The sequence below is a fragment of the Haliotis rubra genome, unplaced genomic scaffold, assembly GCF_003918875.1.
Source record: "Haliotis rubra isolate DU_JTF1 unplaced genomic scaffold, ASM391887v1 Scf523, whole genome shotgun sequence".
NCBI lineage: Eukaryota > Metazoa > Mollusca > Gastropoda > Lepetellida > Haliotidae > Haliotis > Haliotis rubra.
In genome coordinates, this window is record NW_025767217.1 from 711,888 (window position 1) to 732,837 (window position 20,950).

General features: G+C 39.5%; 1 protein-coding gene across 1 annotated transcript in view; it reads right to left on the reverse strand.

Annotated features, from left to right (window-relative positions):
- LOC124252764 (zinc finger protein ZFAT-like) overlaps window positions 1-14,641 on the reverse strand; it is a 30,835-nt gene extending 16,194 nt beyond the window's left edge. The window contains 11 exon segments of the mRNA XM_046686415.1: window positions 219-483; window positions 485-1,004; window positions 2,308-2,503; window positions 3,113-3,499; window positions 4,565-4,654; window positions 4,770-4,901; window positions 5,900-5,995; window positions 6,757-6,828; window positions 8,374-8,562; window positions 8,692-8,853; window positions 14,555-14,641. Coding sequence (XP_046542371.1) covers window positions 219-483; window positions 485-1,004; window positions 2,308-2,503; window positions 3,113-3,499; window positions 4,565-4,654; window positions 4,770-4,901; window positions 5,900-5,995; window positions 6,757-6,828; window positions 8,374-8,562; window positions 8,692-8,845 — 2,101 coding nt within the window. The 5' untranslated portion in view covers window positions 8,846-8,853; window positions 14,555-14,641.
- Between the last annotated feature and the right edge of the window lie 6,309 nt (window positions 14,642-20,950).

Genomic DNA, 20,950 nt, shown 5'->3' on the forward strand with positions numbered 1-20,950 from the left:
CAAGTGAGTTAGTATTGATATAAGCTACTTTTAGCAATGTTCCAGCAATATCACGACCGGGGACAGCAGAAATGGGCTATGTACCTATGTGGGGAATAAAACTCTGGTCTATGGCAGGCATCTCTTCAGTGAGACGACCAGATGCTTTAACCATTAGGCTACCTCACCACCGCCTTACAAATTACGAGACAAGCACTACTGGCCTTGCCTGACCCTACCTTCCTTCTTCTGCCCATCCATCTCTACATCCTCACCCAGACCTGGAATAGGTAGTCCAGTATCCATGGGTTCTGGGTCCTCATTTGCAGCAGTATCCAACTGATGACCATCTCCCTTAACACTGTCCTTCACCGGGTCGGAGTCCAGCACTTGCTCCGACTGGACACACTCCTTGTTCACAGTATCCATAATTTCATCCTTACCAAGCTGGTTGTTCTCACAGATCAGAGACCCTTCTGTATTAAGAACTGTTTCAGGGTTTGACGTCTTATCCCCCCTCTTTCTGCTCGGATTCATTTTCTAGAGTTTCAACACATGCTTTCTTCAAACTTGTGCTGGACAATTCCTCAGGAAGATTAATAAATTCTTTTTCAGTTGCATCAAATGATTCATCAGGCTCAGGCAAATACAAACTATTATTAATGCTCTGCTCGAACAAGTTCTCCCACTGGTTGGGATCGTCCTTCAAATGGACACTGGTCAAGTGGTCAATGAGGCGGACAGTACTGAGGAACTTCTCGTCACTCAACGAACAACAGTAGATGACTCGATGCTTGAGGTAATGCTTCTCCAGGTATGTCCGTCTGCTGGCAGTGTAATCACACAACTGGCAATGCTGTATGTTTGGGATGTCCTTGATGTCATGAATAAAAAGATGGCGATCTCTGTCGATCTTCTTCTTGAACTTTCTGTTACACACATGGCACTGGTGGATGACTGTTGCACCCCTGGCTTGTCTCCCTTGGAGGAATGTCTGCAGATACTCCCTCCCTTTGGCTGAAAACCTGCAAGAAAATGTATTTCCATAAAACCACTTCGCTGCCGTTGTAACAATGGAGTTTAACAGTTTCCTAAGAACGTTGTAAACATTGTGCACACACTCAGTAAATCCGCTATGTAGGGAATGGACTATTGCCAGTGTACTTCATTGTACAGCCAGAATAGTATGCAAGAAAATGTCAATACTGAATAACCATGGTAAATTACCTTCTTAGGTTGAAAATATCCCAAAACAAGTGTTTGCCACTAATATGGCAATGTCCCCCGCCGCTAAACAAGAAGCCAAAGAAGAATGAAGTATTGAACATATTTACTACTTTTTATTTTTGGGTCACATATAAGATGCCTGAAATGAATGGTGTCTGCATAATCACCTAATGTAGGCTGTCGACATAATTGAAGACATTGGGTGCAATGTTTTATGAGATATCGCGTTTACATAAGTTTGAAAAGTGGTCAAAGTGTCGTGGTGACCTTGAAGATAAGGTCAAGGTCACCCAAATCAACTGGTGTCTGCGTAATCCCCCAATATAGGTTGTCAACTAATTTGGAGACATTGGGTACAACAGTGCATGAGATTAACAAGGGTTTGAAAGGTGGTCAAAGTGTCGTGGTGACCTTGAAGATAAGGTCAAGATCACCCAAATCAACTCAGGGATTTACAGGACGCGAATTCCTGCATCCTATACGCATAAAAATTGACAGTGGACGCAACGAAATATATTAACGCATCCACAGGGACACAAAAAAAGTCCAAATACTTTTTGTAAAAATTCCAATCAAATAACATTAAGTTATCACTGAGTTTGCAAATAGCTGGGTTGTGGTATCATTTGCAGTTTAATTACTGTAACAATGTGATGATCATGATACACAATACAATAACAGTATTAATAATAATATTTAAGTGTCTGGGACCCCCATTTTGTAGTCCAGGATGACTGAAAATTATGAATGAGTCCCAGGGACCCACAAATACAGGACTCGAGGTAAATCCCTGCAACTTGTTTCTGCATAATCCCCCAATGTAGGCTGTCACCAAATATGAAGACATTGGGTGCAGGTGCAACAGTTCATTAGATATCGCGTTAACAAGAGTTTGAAAAGTGGTCAAAGTGTCGAGGTGACCTTGAAACCCACAAGTATGGAGCTGACAAACCGAAATCATAACTTGGGCTGAACAGGATTCGAAGCCAGGAGCATATACTTCTGGCATACCTGTGGGATATACCACTTCACAGTGAATTGCGATGCCTATCATCCATGACCCCACTGTCAAACGTGAGGTATTTGTGTCATACGACTTACTTGTGGTACTTCCTGACATGGTTGATGAGTGACTTGAGTGTGTTGTAGTCCTTCTTGCACATCTGACACTGCTTCCGCACATTGCTGTGTGTGGCTTCATGTTCCAGCAGGTGACTCTTGTTGACTGTCCGGAACGAACACTTACTGCAGTTATAGAACTGACCCGTGTGCTTCCGCATGTGTGTGTAAAGATTACCTGCATTAAGGAATCAGTGAGTGAGTGAGCTGTACCAAAGCTGCCATTATCAATATTCCAAAAAAAGGCTTTAATCATTGTACAAGTCAAAGCTTCTCAAGAGCCTCAGGACATTGGTTTTCTGGCTAATGGTAACTTTTACATTATTCAGGAATATTTCTAAAACCCATATATGGTTGTCTATTCGCAAATAATTGCTAATATGTGCATATTACCAAAATATAGCTGAAACGAAGGAAATGAAAAGGCACACCGGTACTTGCAATGTAATCAGTAATTTGCTCACAAACCTTTCACTTCCATTAAACCACAAAAAATAACTAATGCTATATTATGAAGAAGGAAAACACATGAGACTCGTGACTTTCTCATATCCTTTTGATAATATCAAATTTCTTCATTTTAATATATTGAACAAAAACAGTTGGGATATTTGCCATGGTCTGTAAACATTCGTGTCTGGACCAGACAATCCAGTGATCAACAGCATGAGCATCGATATATACAATTGCCTATTAGTCGCCTCTTACAACAAGGATGGTTTGCTGAAGACCTATCATATCATAGGAAGGAGAGTACTAATACGACTCCTATTATGTCTGCACACACCTTTTGAGTTTGAAGCATATGAGCACTTGAAGCATTTGAAGGGTTTGAGTTCTGTGTGGATGAGACAGTGAAGTCTCATGTGAGACAACGTCTTGAACACCTTGTCACAGATGTTACAGCTGTACAGCGACAGCGATGTCGACATGTTCCGCACTGAACTTGCATTCTCATTCAGGTCTTGTTCAATCATGTGAATCTTGAACATCTGATCCACACTGCTGAGGTCCACGTTTAGGTTTGTCTCGAACGCTACTTTCTCCTCAAGGGTGCGAAAAACTGGGATATCGTCTATCTCGTCCGTGGGTTTCTCCGTGCTGTAGTTGTATGCATCGCCGTCTGGGTCGGCACTGACTAGAACATTGTCAAACTTCTTGGCCCGTTGCTCATCTAGGACCATAGACAACACTTTGAAAATGTTTGAAACAGCAAAATGAATAAACTATAAGTGGGGTCATTATGACAATAGAAGATATCAATACAATTTACATTCATACATTCTTCAGGAAGATGTATATATAGAAAAGTTTCGATTTGATTTACACATGTATGCCGCTAACAAATACTGAAATCTTGAGTACTCAACCATGTAAATTGTTATCAGTAGTGAAGCTGGTAGACATCCAGTTAATTTCTACCACTTGTTTGTTTGTTGTTTACACATGAGGGTGGTCTGTAAATAATCAAGCTTGGACCAGAACAATTCGGAGATTAACATCATAAGAATCTACATATGTAATTGGGATACGATGACATGTCAAGTCAGCGAGCCTGACCACCCCGATGTCATCACCCCTTATGACAAGCATGGGTTCCTGAAGACCAAATTCTAACCTAGTTCTTCATGGGTCCTTGCTCCAATAATTACAATGAACAGTCTTACTCGCTGTTAAACCTAGTTTTCCCAATCTGTATTCCAGGTTCGTACAGTCACCACAAAACTATTCATGCCACAAAATGCAATATGACAGGGATAAATATGCCTGATTCACAAGAAACAGAACAATACCAAACAAAATAGTCACAATTTTGAAATTTTAAATCTTACTTGCACACAAGGATAAGTTGGACCGGCGCAGAGAACCCGTTTACAAGAATTAGGCAGTGCACGGCAATGAGCAAACCCATTTGGTTTGTGAAAGGTAGAGCAGATGTAGGCTAGTGCACATGCAGTGCATGACGATGAAATTGATTCCGAGCGTAGCTGGACACGCCTTGCTCACATGGTCGGTGTAGCAAGTTACACTACACTTGATCGCGGACAACCTGGGGCCTCTTCGCTCACAATGGCAAGCGCCAGTGGGCAGCACTCATACATGCTAATACAGGTCAATTGTCAGGTCGGTGCTCAACTTATCCTTGTTTGCCAGTAGATTAGAATCATAGATAAATCACTGGATAGTTTGTGTTCCAGACTACCATTCTTCAAACTATGTCTCTACTGTGTCTACACACCTGCAATGATGAGGTCACTGGGAGCCGAGTACTCCTCTGTATCCTCCACTTCCTCTGCTCCTACATCCTCCAGCTCATCAGATTCGTCACCTGCAGACACACAACTCAGTCAGAATACACCACAGAGTTGTATACAACAGAATTTTGGGAGGAAAGACTTAGAAGACCAATATGATCTTTGGACATGTAAGATCCAGGACAGTACCTGAATCTAGCTTGACATCTTTACTGGTGATGATAACATAGTCAGATGACGCCAGACACTTGTGGGTGTTGAAGAAACGCTCCTTGGTGAAAGCCCTCTTGCAGCGCTCACAGTGAAACTTGCCATCTTTGGCTGAAACACAAACTGAAGGTTTATCGACGGTCTGAAACTCAACTATAATATTACAACATCTGAACATCTTTCAGAACTGACTTTAATAGTTTTCGTATTTAAGGTGAGGTGAGGTGAAATTGGGTTTAACGTCGTGCTTGAGAATATTTCGCTCATATGACGACGTGCGTGTGAGTGTATGTGTATGTGCGGCTGCTTGTACTAGCCCAGACTTAAGCTGGTTTTATAGTGCTAGCCTACTGAGATACCATGCCGCAGTGAAGCAAGAATACCCCACTCAGACACATTATACTGACTCCAAGCCGACCAGTCCTTGTTGTACCCAATAATGCCGAACGCCAGGCAGGGACCAACAAGTACCATATTTTAACTTCTTTTGGTATGATGCGGTCGGGCATCAAACCCGCGACTTTCCGCTCTCCGGGCAGACGCTCTAACCACTACACCACGGAGGCAGTCTCGTTTTTAAGGAGGTTAAATAGGAAAATTGATGTGCATACTAAGAAAGTGGGAAGTAAATACCTTAAAAAGTCAGCAATAATAACTTGCCTCAACAGATGCCTTAACACACAATAAAATGTAGATAACAATATACACATGTGACATCATTCAGTCAATAATGCAACACAGATTCTATTATCAGCCAATAAAAAAAGCAGTAGTCTGTTATTGGGTGTCACCTATTCTTTCCAAATAATGGAATAAACAAGAAGAAAATTCCTTGTTTAACCCAATAAAATGGGACAGAATCTCTTCCCACATAACTATCCAAGAATAAATCAAATGGAAACTGTAATGATTGTTGTTCTTGTTCTCGTACATGCATCTTTGAACAGTATCCCATAGCATGTCATGTTCATTTGCGACAAAAGCCTGAAGTGATGAAGATCTCACACATTTACAACTTAAGTAAAACACAAGTGCACTGGTTACGGTATGTGTTCACAAACCAAGAAAAGAATCACTGAGATATGATGATGCAAACTATGACAACTCACATTTCTCGGGGAGAGGTGGTTTCCCTACTTCTTTGCTCACAGCATCAATAACCTTGTTCTTCTCCTCTCCCTTCTTTGGTCGACCTTTTCTTTTAACTGGAAGACAACAAGTATTTGTAATACGCAACACAGCAATAACCAATAGAACTTCAATGTGGCTAAAATACACAGGATGAACTAGATATTGTAATAGGAAAACTATGATGAATGGGTTTCTGAACTACTTAGGGACAGTCACAGGTCATTTATTACAGAGTTGGGGTAGGTCGGAGGTGTTATTTCAAATCAATCAAAAGTTTATTATATGAAAGGCCCTAGGCCTATTATTTGCTACTACCACCGATATCTCCCAGAAGTACCTTCACCAAGACTCGCGCCCCCAAGCTATACTGAAAGCAATGACCGTCCCATATTACACGTAACATCTTTTCCATCAAATTATTTTGGGCTTTCTTATGTGTGTCAGTCATTTTTTCAATGTTGCATTTCTTGCAACACTATCATAACCATTTGCACTGGTTAAATGCTCTCTGACATTCTGGCATTCAATGAAGTCAAGCTAGTGTCAAAATCCTCACCCATACGTCTGACAAATTTTATGACTATTTCAAAAGGTTTTCCTAGTTTGATAAATAATTCCAGATCGGTTGACCAAACAGGCTCCGATCATTAAAAGGCAGATGCGTAGCAAGCCATGTTTTTTGTGTAAGCCTGATAGGTTGAAAAGCTTTATATTTGGATAGTATTGACAGCTTGTCTAACTTTCATGGCAAAAATCATGTGTAAGCCCGGGCTTTTTTTTTTATAATGGTAGCTACGCCCCCTGAAGGGTGACTGATGTGAAATGTTGGTTGTACCTTTGACATCCGTCTGAGTGACTGGTTGACGACATGTACAGTCAGTGGTGTACTGCGCTGTCACAATACCTGCTGTAACAGAAGCATGATGAACTTTAAACAGTTAGCAAAGTACAAAAATGAATTACTAACCTTTGTATACTAATATTTGTAAATGATTTAATTCTTATTCAAATATCTGTTAAAGCTTACGTGCAACGCCAAACACAACTTTCAGATTCTGATACCTTCGGTATGGACTTACAGTAACAAATTATCATAAATGTAAATTCAACTTGAAAAATAACGCTATGAAAAAAATCCTCTGAAAATGATACACAAAATTCACCCCAGCTGGGGTGAAAAGTGGTTTCAACAGCTGTGCTGCACTGTGCTCATAACGCATGCGCATTTAATAGGTTTGCGCAGCTTGAGCGGGATGTCTGGATTATAAGGTCGTGACCAGGAGTTGTCTAATTTTTGGTTGTATACACAAACAACAAATAGTAAATAATTTACTCGTTACAAAAAAGAACCTTGTTAAGGATCTAGATCTACTCAGCTGTGTCAACCTGTGAGGCGTTCGACGTTTCAAGACAGAAAACCTTCGCTGGTGGCGAGTACTGGGAGTAGGTTTGGGTGTGAACTATTTTTCTAATGTTTTGTTGATATTTCACATGCGCGAGCTTTTTATATGTAATGACAGCAGATTACCGATTTAACTGTTTATATAGTTTCATCTGACTATTTCACCACACGTTCTTCTTACAGAGTCACTTTCTCAGTTCGATACTTAACATCAACGTCATTATAGCATTGTCAGAATTTCTAACTGTGACATAGATGTGCCTCTGTCACTGACAAAACTCAATGTATGTTTTACGAACACCTATGTGTCTGCCTGCCTGTCTGCTAATGACAATATGCAGTACACAACTTCAATCACTGACCACATGCAATTTAAACTTAACACCTATCAGGCTATACACCATAAACAAAATGCATTGATTTATGGCTCAGGTTCTTGAGTTCTGTCTGTTACATTATGTAATTACACAGAGAGACAGGTTCTGTATTTACAAAACCCTTCATCTCTAAACACACACAAAGATCCCTGAGCATATCGGCTAAAGGAACCGGCCAATCAAAGTCTTCGTTACCCTTAAGTGCATGCCCACCCGCTCTGACTGGGTTCGGTATCCTGGGTGCTTCGTTTCGAGGGTAGTAAACCCAGGTACAAAATATTGCACTTATAATTTGCGATTGTACGCTTATAATTTTGTTTATTTGTTTTTTCATAATCAGCAATGTATATCATATGTCATGAATAAATGATAATTCTATTTTAATGATGTTTATATTTTTGGTTTCATCTAAGCTTTAAGGACACCCTTCTTGAAAGTAAGGATTTCTTAACACTAAATCATTATAACCAGAGTACGAAATATACAAAACATTCCTTAAGACTCGTAAAATGCTAGATTAACTAGTGACATTATATGTAGGACAAGACAATTTCCATAAGGAACATGTACCTCTGCACCAAAATATTTTTGCGCATTAGTGACAAAATTGGAGCATAATCAATTTCTAATGCTGGTAACACAAATCAGTGTTACCAGTCAGTTTCTAACTTACCTGCTTCTGTGGTGGGGGTGCATGTAGCCTTATCCGTGACAGCTTGGGTGACTAGAGACTGACCCTCATCCAGGATAATCAGAGTGGGCGTGCCTGTCTCATCAATGTGTTCCCCTGTTTCCACACTAATGCCCTGGTCGATGGTGTCACTGAACAGGTTGAGGGTAGTCGTCCCATCTCCTGCTGTATCTAAACAAGGATTGTAGGGTTCAAAATTACAGGTCTAAGTCTTAATAACTTCATTAGATACTAAGATATCAAAGGTAAAAGGAAAATTCAAATATACAACTATATAAGTAAAATGGGTTGACCCCTCACCTGTGTATTCAGTTATCTCCCCTGATCCATTGACATGCACCTGTATGACTTCTGGTTGTTGTGGTTCACACCCTTCCCCCTTGTGGCGCATAAACAGCTCGATCTCATTGAAGGCACCCTGGCAGGTACCACAGATGAAGGTGTCCATTGGCATTACTCATCCTGGAAAAGTGAGTGAGTGTGAGTGAGTGAGTGAGTGAGTGTGTGCATAGATGGAAGTGACTGAATGAGCAAGTGAATGACTGACTGACTGAGTGAGTTTGGTTTTACGCCGCTTTTAGCAATATTCCAGCAACATAACGGCGGGGACACCAGAAATGGGCTTCACACATTGTAGGGGATTCGAACCCGGGTCTATGGCATGTCGAGCCAACACTTTAACCACTAGACTAGCTTAACCACTAGGATACCCCACCGCCCGAGCAAGTGAATAAGATCTTCATGGGTAAGCAGGGCTCGATTTAAGAGATGCTAACCTACTTGCACCAGGTGCAACCAAAGATAAAAGCCTAGTTGCACCAGCCAAATTCCAGTTGCACTGCTTTTATTGCAATATGTAATGAAAGAAATATGCTAAATGTTTTATTCTGAAGTTTACCCACTCAAAAATTGACTTGGTGCAAGTTAGACTAATATTACTAGGTCGCACTTTGTAAGATTGGGTTGCACCAGTGCAAGTAACAAAGCACTAAATCGAGCCCTGGTAAGTATCTGTATTGTGATACATTATGAGCTGACACTGATTGTACATGTAGATCTACATAGTAATGTGAAAATTATACAGCATCGTCAGTCATACCATTTTGTAGCCATGGTTACATAAGAGATGATACAAGGGAAATATCACTTCAGTGTTTTAGCTGTTTTTTCAATCAATTTCAAAGATTCACATCAACTGTGGGTAATGCAGTCCACAAAAAATGATTGCAATTTGTATAACATGCAGTCCTAATGAACATTACGCAACAAGGGCCTGCAGAGCTACAAAAAGGGCCAAGAGGTGCTAAAGTACCAGGGATTGGGAAAGGCACAGGCCATGGGCCATGTTCCACATTAGAATAAAAAATGGCCCAATAAAATTTTGAAGTTTACTATTGATACAAGGGCAGAGGCCCATTCTAAATTCAGAAAATGGCTAATAATCCTGAAAATGGCCCATTGTCAAAGTTTTCTATCCCAATTCCTGAGTACTGCCGGAAATAGAAAAAAAACTGTTTCTAGGCTGTTACTCTGTATCCCTAAAATTCTCACAATTGTAAATAGCATATGTCGAAATAACCCACATCAGCCTAACTGGGCATTCAGTGGGATGAGTAATAGGATATCCAGAAAAGCATGCTTACTCATAAAATTGGGTAAAATTAAGAAAAATTATGAATAGCTGCTGAAAAAAAGGGGATCACACTACAGATGGCAATTAGGTCGCTCAGCCAGTTATGATGATGGACCATCGACTCACCTGGCATTAAATGCATGTGCTGCCTACAGGCACAAGGGGTCATCTCAATGATATTTTATGCTTTTTTCTTGTGTGTTGAATATGTCTCATCTACTGATTATCATCTTACGTGTCTTTCATAACGTTTATGTTGAGATATGTAAAAGAGTATGATACCCACAGAAAAGCTTAAATCAACCATCGTATTAAATGTCTCAAAATATATAGGTGGCAAGACTACCCGAAGATCGACAGGACTGGATATTATTTGTAAATTGTTATGACATGCCGTTTACTTCCCCAGTTTAATTTCCCCTGCGCATGTTTAGTCCCGCATCAGTCTATAATAAATCATTTAATTATCCATGGTTTTAGGATGTTACACATTTTCAAATGACAGTGTTTGCTCATGCTATAACGAGGGGTGTTGGCGTCAAATAAACATTCTAGCACGACATTGTGATACTCGATTCTGATTGGCTGAGAGCTCATCAAAACCGTACTTAAATGGCAGTTTAAGGACCGCTAATTAAAGTGATCGATTCAATGCTTACGAATACAATGAACTCGTTGACCCTTTTGTTTCTACCTCTGCAGCATCTTTGATGTTTTTTGAAGTAAAAAGTGAATGGTTTGAAGAAGTATTTCTTGACCCTAATCCCAGTGAAGAAACCTCAAAGCTGGAAAATTATTCAGCAGTGTAAAATTGGCAGTATTCCATACTTCAAACTGGGGCTGGATCTATCAGGCATGACGCCAACAAAACACGCTGGCCCACATGTTCTAACCTGACCGCTTCCGTCCCAGACGCAATGCCCAGTCCTTCCACTGTCCATGTTTCCCACATAATAAAAGCTGGCATGTCAGGTCTTTTCCAAATTGAGAATAGTAGGGTGGTTATCAACAATTATTTCCGTGAATAAAGTTAGGGGCCACTAAACTTCACAGCTTGAAATTGGTTGAGTTGATTGTCATACAGTAGGGGAGATCAATAATTGTCTTGAGAAAAATCAAATAATTGTACTTACAGTATAAACTGTATTATTTTTATCTATATATGCTAGTTGTTACAAATACAAGCATATTGGTTCCTGAAAAAAAGCATTTATGTTGTTGAAAATGTCTTATTTTGTTCATTACACAACCTGTCCCTCAACTGGAGTGAGTGAGTTCAGTTTTACGCCGCTTTTAGCAATATTCCAGCAATATCACACCAGAAAAGGGCTTCACACATTGTACCCATGTGGGGAATCGAACCCAGGTCTTTGGCGTGACGAGCGAACGCTTTAACCACTAGGCTACCCCGCCATCCCCCATCAACTGGACGATTCCAAGCGATTTCCAGGAAAAAGGACCCTTCACTCCAAAGAGTCCGGATTTAAACCGCTTATCAGTCGTGCTAGAAAGAAGATAAAGCTCCTCTGTTTTCAATTTTGCAGTCCGTTATTTTGGATTTAAGACCGCTAAATGTAATTTAAAAACAGAACGTTGTTTCGTGTTTATTATACGTTCAGTTTTTATATTATATTTAGCGATCTTAATAGCATTTAGTACTAAATCTAAATGCCCTTATGGCAGGGATGCGAAGCTTTAATTATATCATCTACCTCCGCTTACTCTTCTGCGTACGCAGACATGCTTCGTCATCAGTTTTGCGTACGTCATATGACGTCATATGCCATTAGCTTTCCGCCGGTATCGCCGCCATCATATCGTTCGTTCGACGCTGTCATCCTTCACCCGCTTCTCTTCAACATTTCACTTTCTCTTTGTTTTTCTCTCCAGCTGTACATATCAGTGCCGCCATTCTTGGTAAGTATGTATATTCATCCTCCTGGAATACAACAGTCTAGGGTAACGGGGTGCTCGTGGGCTGCTGTTATATTTGGCAACACGTCTATATTTTGCACTGTTAGGGTCTTCTGCTTTACAGCAAGGATCAGGTATATCCACTCTGCTTTACAGCTGATGACTAGGGTTTGCTTTACAGCAAACAGTTGGCTTGGCAACGGTAGTTGCCCTGGCTCAATATTCTTTTACATTCGGTGCCTGGCAGCGGTTGCGCCATGGCAAGGGTTTCCTAGTAGCGGTAGTTAATAGGGCAGCGGTAGCTGCAGGTGCATTTTCATTACTACTAATGCAGCAGCCCTCGAGCACCCCCACACTCTAGGCCATTTAACCCATATACGTCTTTATTATTTCTGCCTGTGGGCGAAGTATCTCCTGTTATAAATCAACGATAAAGGACCGCAAAATTGAAAACAGAGTAGCTTTATCTTCAAATTCTCATGTGATGGTTTTTGTGTGAGATAAAGGTGTCATAATTAACTACAAGTTAGTGAGATGTTTTGCAGTTGTTCAAGTGAATAGCAAGATAATAATGAATGTTTCTTAAGAATCCAGAAACACATATGGCAAGGATAACTTAATGTTGAGTTTCGATGTATCATGCTTTTGTTTCCATACACATATTATCATGGTTTGGGTATTAGTCTCTTTGTTACTATTGAAGGGGTTGTATATACAGAAACGTACCCTAGGATGAGTTCATTCTGTTTTCTTGATCGGAACTGTCATACTGTTGCATGAGATGTATATCAGTGTGTCGTACAAGAAAGAAAGGAACATACAGAGTGACGAATATTTCGCAATGCAGAGCATCATTAGTAATCAATCGAACAGGAAATACAAAATGGATCTTTCTTGGTTTTGGATTGAGGAATATGGGTACTGCCATTAAGGCACCGAGTACCTTCTGTGTGGTATTCTGTTCTGTATTTTGAGTTTAGGGTACTTAATTTCTCTTTCCTTGTGATTGACATCCTCCCAGCACAAAAGAAATCCCCAAACATATTATACTGGGACTCTCTATTATCGCGGCACGCGAAAACATCGGGAAAGCAGAAACACCACGCCCCGCATTGGCTGTTTACATATGCAAATTACGTAAACTATATTCATCGCTCTTGAAAAAGTCATCTATTTCATTTGAATGTTATGTGTAATCGGAGAAATATTAAAGCATTCATCTTTTCAGTGAGCTCTAGAACATTTTGAAACTAGCATGACCCCTACTGCCATTACATCTAGCATGAATCAAAACTTACTCCTGCGACAACTATAAGGTCATTTGCGTATTTTCCGTGCTAAAAATATAACAGGAAGTAACGTATTTATGCAACTTCACTCTGCACACGGCAGCAACTTGTATGGTACGTTTTAAGCCGGAAAAACAATATTTTGTAACGTTATTGTTACCTTGTATCCAAATGAATAGAAGTTTCAGATGTTTGGGTTAAAAACATGATGATATTACTAATGTGAGTGAAATTCCTAAATATTTTTAAATGATCAAACTATTTAGATTCGTTACTTGTCTTAGTAAACGTTTCACAGTGTCATCTGCTTGTACCGCGTGCCATAGTAAGAAAATAGCAATACCGCGATAATAGAGAGTTGCTTCAATTTCCGGGTCAAACGAGACAATCGAAATTGCCGCAATGGTATTAAACGAGTTGTGATCATGTGTCACAGTACTTGTGACAGAAATGAAGATTAAACATCAGTCAACTGAAAATATATATAAAATGCTAAATGTCAGTAGCCGTTCATAATCCTGATGGTGGCAACATTAACTACCGCGATAATAGAGGGTCCCATGATACCTCAATAGTTTGTGTTGTCATGCAACCCCCATGTTTTTCAGTTGTAGGATACATTAATTTATCAGAGAAATATTGTGAGTTCTCAAACATCACCACTATGGATTGATATACATGTATCATTTTATACATTTTCATCAGCTCTGAATTGGCTTTGACTCTCCACCAGTTGATGTTTTAATAAAGGAAAAAACCTACTTGCTTCAGTCTTTAATTTGCATAGATTTGATTATTCTTTGGTCATAACAGAAGTGTTGAATTAAAACTTTCATAAGTGCATATTAACATTTGATGTAGTTGTTCAACATTGTGTCAGGCAGGTAAAATCAATGACTTTCATATACAGCTCTCCATGTTTTTTACAAGCTGTCATTGCTCAGCTCAGACATTCAGGCCACAAACTCAAGTTAGTCTTTTCATGCAAAGCTGCATACAAAATTAGGCAAGTTCAACCGCCCATCGTACACACTTTCAGTTCCATACTTCATATTTCTACAGTCAACCCAAACTAGGCATAACCAAAACTGAACACAATGTATTAATGAGCTGTTATTTATCATGCAAATTGCGCGTGGTGGTATATGCGATTGGAAGTAGTTTCATGGTCTATTTTCCCTTGTCGAGCTAGCAGATTCGAAACAGTCGATTTCAAACAGCTCAAATTCAGAGATGATACGCAACTAAACAAGACAAGGAATTCCCATTGAATGTAAATATTTTCATGAAAATTGTCCGTGTAGTTCTACATATCATAACAGCTTACCGGTGACCACATAAACGGCTTTTCCATTGAAGAAAAGGAAACTATCATAGCTGACTTTTATCAGTCGGCGGCTACAAAATGGCGGCCGCTGTGATGTCATGTCCGTGAAAAACTTCTGTAAGACACGAGTTATTTCCCTTAGATCACTTGGATACGAGCACTGTATCTTTCGGAAATCTAGACTTGCCACATTTTCTAGACTTGCATGGGCTTTCTTGATATATTTGCTTCAGGGTCTGTACGAGAGACTTCTTTACTGCCTTCTCTTGCCTTTTGACAACCCGGTATTCTGTGCGTCACCGTTGACACATGGTACCTTCAACAAAGCATGATTTTTAGTGAAACGCACGCATATGAAAGTCTATATCTTAGAAACGGACAAGCTTGGGAAAATGGCAAACTGATATATATTTTAAGGAAACTACATAACGGTTAGAAACTTGAGTGTTTGTGATTTTTAGATTTGATCAAATACAAAATTATATATGAGCTTTCATCTGTATTCTAAAATCAGTCTTCCAGTTCAGCCACATATATTTCACCAGGAAATTACTTGTATCCATTTTAACACAAGCAGTAATACCAGGCGAAACGTCTTGGCCTTGAGTGAGTGAGTGTGGTTTCACGCCGCTTTTAGCAATATTACAGCAATATCACGACAGGGGACACCAGAAATGGGCTTTACACATTGTACCCATATGGCGAATCAAACCCGGGCCTTCAGCGTGACGAGAGGACGCTTTAACCATTAGGCCACCCCACCGCCCCTCGAGTAAGGTTACACATTTTGTCAGTACTGCTTCTTGACATTATATTATTTAAACTTTATTTCATTTCAACGTACACTTTGATACTCATATATTCTGTTTGGTGGCACCACTGTTTCCACATTAATCTGATATAAATCGGTCTGCAGAGTTGCCTCCCTTAAAGAACCAATAAACTTTGTTTTTTGTTACTCTTTTAACCATTACATATGAAAGATTTGTGGTTAGTCTTATGCGGAACACCAAATTTATTCTTTCAAAACTTGTGGTTAATTAATACCGAGCGATTAAAAGTGGCCAAAAAGTCGCCTGCTTCCCTCTCGCCCGCCAACGAAACCACAGACAGGTTACGTAACTCTGTCGCCTGAGCACTGCATTGACGTCATATGAGGAACGATTTTCAGTTAGTTGTATAGAAAATGTGTAGCACGCTCATCATTTTGATGATTTCTCGACATCAACGACGACATACCGAATCGTTGCTTTGTCGTCAATTGCTCCTAGGGGTCGGGCGATGGTGTCCCCATGCACATATTTCCACAGGACCCGGCAGTTCGTGCAAAATGGGTTATGTTTGTGAGTGCGAAGCGAGCGTTGTGGAAGCCTGAAACAATATCTTACTTGTGTTCAGATCGCTCCACGGAAGTTAAAGAATCAAAACTACTTACTAGTTGTAGTAAAATATGCATATGATTGATGACCATAAAGATTTTCTATGACACAACTTGTAACATAACGATTTCTTCCTCGGAAGTGAGGTTGTGGTCGAAGTAACAATAATATTTTAAGTAGTATTATATTGACACCCACCTCGCTGCCACGAGAGAAATTGTTATGTTATACGCTATGTCATGCAAAATCCTATTGGCCATCAATAAAATACATATTTTACTACCAGTAGAAAGTAGTTTTGATTTTGTAACTCGGTGAAAACAAACCTAAATACCATTTATCCTCAGACTGGCGGATGTTCCCGATAGGGCGCCGCCATTTTTAAAAATAAAAAAATCTGTTAGAATTAATGAGAGTTTGTTTTCATCAAGTTAGAAAATCAAGACTACTTTCTACTCGTAGTTAAATATGTATTGGAATCATAACCAAACGGATTTTGCATGACACAACTTATAACAAACGATTTCTTCCACGGAAGTGAGGTGGGGGTCGAAGTCACAATACTGCGCGATAAATTTCTTGCTACATTCCCATGGTTAATGTCCACTCACCAGTATGTAGATACTAGTCAATGCGCGTCTTTATATTTGGTCTTATAATCCTAATTAGTTTATTATCATACTTGTATGCATTTTGAAACTAAATAAAAAGCAGACGATCTGCTGATACTTATAGTGAATTTATAACAGAACTGTAATATCTAGACATTTTATAGTTTGCCAATGTGAATCATAATTCGCACACACACCCTAGTGCATGTTGTCTGTCTCATTACACTTCACGGCGAAAACAATGATTCTGTTGAATGCTACGACAAATGAATAAAAACAAAATGCAAATATTAAAATTAAAACAGATTAAAGTTATAATAACAATATCAGGCCATTACCTTGTTCGAGGAATGTATCCATCAATATCCACAAAACTGTTCCAAATGATGTGTCTTTTAACAGCTTAATATACGAAAAAGTGATAAATCTTTTCAGGTATTGGTGTATAGTCTCATTGGTCACCCAAGATAGCACACCTGGCAACTAATTGCATAATGTCCGCCTTTCTTTAAAAACAGTAATTTAGTTAGCCAATAATGGGCAATCAATCAATGTATTGCCGGTTAATCCTTTGAAAGAAGGACGTTGTTTTTACGCAGACACCGACACGACAGATTGTATTCAGTATAGATTAGTAAATCTACATACATAAACACTACCTTTTGACAATTCCGCTGTGTAAGATAAAAGTAATTAATCAATCAGCGTGTTATCGGTTAATCCTTTGATCGATGTTTATAATGTTGAATATTTACTCCAGACACAAGAAATGCCAAATGGGAACCTTTGTCGGGTAATCTAAGTGTGTTACCACTAATTATACCTGTTATAAATTCATTAACTGACCATCAAGTGAATGATGACAAATAACGTGTAGGTTTATACCACCTAACACGGGTTACAACAAGGGAGTATTAATTGCTGTATTGCATGTGAAAACTTATGGGCCGACACTGTTTTGAGAATACAAACAGATTTTGACATGACATGATTAAATATCGAGGTAAAAAAAACACAGAAATGGGATCAATTTGGATCAGTCATTATACAAATAGGGCCTAACGACACCAATCGATTTTGACAGAATCGTCTATGAAAATAAGTTGTAACTCGGAAACTAGGCAAAGCAGGTGACAAAATTAAATGACAGTAGATTGTTAGAACATATAGCTTTAATTTTCCACAACAATTGTCACGATTTCAGGTTTATACAAGCCTGTAAACAAGATAATTTAACCCCTAAAATGTAGATGAATTCTGCATCGGCCCTCAAAGCTATTCCTCATATGACGTCACAGAGGCGCGCCGCTCTGATTGGTTGAAATTTCGTTCGCGGGTTAGAATTGTGCACTGTTGTCAAAAAGGTCGATTTAAGTCAATTAAAGGTCGAAATGAGTAGTTTTAATGACGGGGTTTCATTTATAACGATGCCAGTTAGTGATTTATGTATTTGTACCCCCTAGCTGAGCTGAGTATGGTTTTACGCCGTTTTTAGCAATATTCCAGCAATATCACGGCGGGGGACACCAGAAATGGGCTTCACAAGTTGTACCCATGTGGGGAATCGAACCCGGGCCTTCGGCGTGACGAGCGAACGCTTTAACCACTAGGCTACCCCACCGCCCCCCTAGGGTTTATGTGACCTTTAACCGTGGATCCGATTACCGTGAGTTCAAACCCCAGAATTGCCCGATGTTCATTGTGCTTACCAAGGAGAAAGACGGCTTTTGAAGAGATATCCCATATCACGTGTAGAAACCTGCTGGTGCCACTTGAGTGAATATTGCTGAACGCCGCATCAGCGAGCTTGCAGCTATTCGCGGGGAACTGTTCTGCTTGAATTCAATGGTACAGTACAACCAGAAATTATTGAGAATTTAAAGATTGTATTTTTTTTTGGATATTTTCACTCATTACTCACCTGTTAAATATGAATATTAGCAGAACATAACTCCAGATTCAAAGACAGGTGAACAGTTAGTATATTTGTCAAGTCACCATGGGAAGCAATGCAGGCTTCAATGCGGCGGGGCATACTACTGATCAAAGAAGTTGGAAAGTCGTGGTCCATGCTGTCCCAATATCGGACCACCTCTTCTTTCATTTCAGCAATATTTGTCAGATTTTTCTTATTGACACTTTCCTTCATAAGTCCCCAAACATTTTCTATTGGATTTAGGTCAGGGCTATAGCTTGGCCAATCTAATAATGTCATATTTTGGGTCCGATACCAGGCCTGTGAATGCTTTGAACGATGTTTTTGGTCGTTGTCCTGCTGGAAAATCCAACAATTTCCATAGAACATGTGAGCAGATGGAAGTAAATGTCCTTCGAGAATATCTGTGTACTGCTCACTGTTCATATTCCCTTCAAATACACAGAGGGGCATTGCCCCTAACACTGAGATGCCACTCCACACGTTAAATTTCAGACTGTACTTTGGGCGCTGATACAAATTTTTTTCAGTTTGTTTGGTTCAGACTTTCAGTGTATTAGGAAACAGCCACACAGAACTTTCATCTGAAAAAATCATATTGTCCCAGTTAAAATTTCTATGCTGTAAGCACCAGTTCAACCTTCGCTCCTTTTGTTCAGGTTTCATGATCGGTGATGGAATTCCTCGACTTTTTTGCCAACCCATTGCATGCTGCTCTGTTCTAATTGTCTCCTGACAGACAGCCACAGTTCCACTATCAATAATATCCAGCCTTAAGTTTTCTAAACTCCTTCGTTTGTTTTTAGAAACAAGAATACCAAGCCGCCTCCTGTCACCGACAGTCAAATTTCTGGGCCTACCTGCGCCTCCCTGGTGCTCAATGCCATATCCATTTGCAATATTTTTCCAAACACGATAAACAGTGGACAAAGGGGTGCCTGTTCTACTTGAAATCACTTTAGCTGATCTGATATCCTTGTTATAATACTCTAAAATCAACTTCCTCTTCTTTAAATCATCCATACTGAGGATCACTGAAAATGTCGTCTGCTAGCAAGTAAACAAAGGGGGTTAACTCTTCACAAACTAATGAAAAAGGACTAACGGAGTTGTCTCTCTTGAATGAAACCAAGCACTTGATAGCTGGTCAAGGTTGTTTATACTAGAAATCCAACTAAACATATTCCTAAAATTCTCAATAATTTCTGGTCATACTTTAATTGACAAAATATTCAAAATGATGTTAAACCCCACCCACTCACCCAGTCGATGACATGGTAGTGTAGTACACAGTATTCATGATTCAAGATTTAGATTTAGCTCTGAAATTGAATGTTTTGAAATTGTACGTGTGTGTGTTAAATTGAAGAGGAACATTTTTTATGGATAGACAACTTCTTATTGCAGTGGATGCGACGTTTCGGTGTAGATCTTAACACCGTTATCAAGTAAATGATACACAACATATGCACAAGGAGAAATATATACATGACGGGTATTTAAGTTTATACAATTGAAGAGGTTGATATACAGTGTGTTGACATAATGAGGCTTGTTGTGATAAGAAATGTGTTAAATTGGGTTTTCATATTGTTAGAAATGAGCTTATACAATATTTTAATTTGAACTTCTTGAAGCCTCGTTATCTCGACATTATGGCCCACTGAGGGACTAAAAATATACGTCCGACGTCGTGTTTGTGAATGAAGGCGTTGACGTCAAAATCCACCCCTACCTCTCTTTCCTGTTTTTTCTTGGGGAGAGAGGAGTGTGTGTGTGTGTGGGGGAGATGGAGTTGCCTAGTGGTTAAAGCGTTCGCTCGTCACGCCGAAGACCCGGGTTCAATTCCCCACATTGGCATAATGTGCAAAGCCTATTTGTGGTATCCCCCGCCTTTATATTGCTGGATATGACTGAAAAGCGGCGTAAAACTAACCTCACTCATTCCTTCCATAGGCTTAGGTCCGTTACCAAAGGATTCAGTACCTATGCTGAAATATAACGTTTCGATAAAAATAGTTAGAATACTTTAACAATTTTACGTCCTCGTTAAGGTTTGTGTAAAACAAGAAATTGGGTGTTAGACGATATAAATAAATTACATAATGTATTATACTTCTTCATTCATTTATGTGACTGTTGGTTCGCCGAATATAAGACACACAAAGCTGCTTGAAATATACATATCACCGATGGAAGATTTGTTTCTCGTAAATTGTGTTTTCAAACTGACAATTGAGATATTCTACTTTTCAGTGTGTTGTGTTGATTTTCAACAACCTGTCGAGTCCTACATGATATGAGCAAGGGAATAGATTTTAAGTGCGCATCATATGACTCACTCCGCGTCCATTTTCAGACCCTGTCAGAGTGTGCTGTCACTTTGACATTATGTATTCATTTAGACATTTAACAAAAAGACCCCCAAAACAAACAAACAAAAATAACCCCCAACCTCCCAAACCAACAC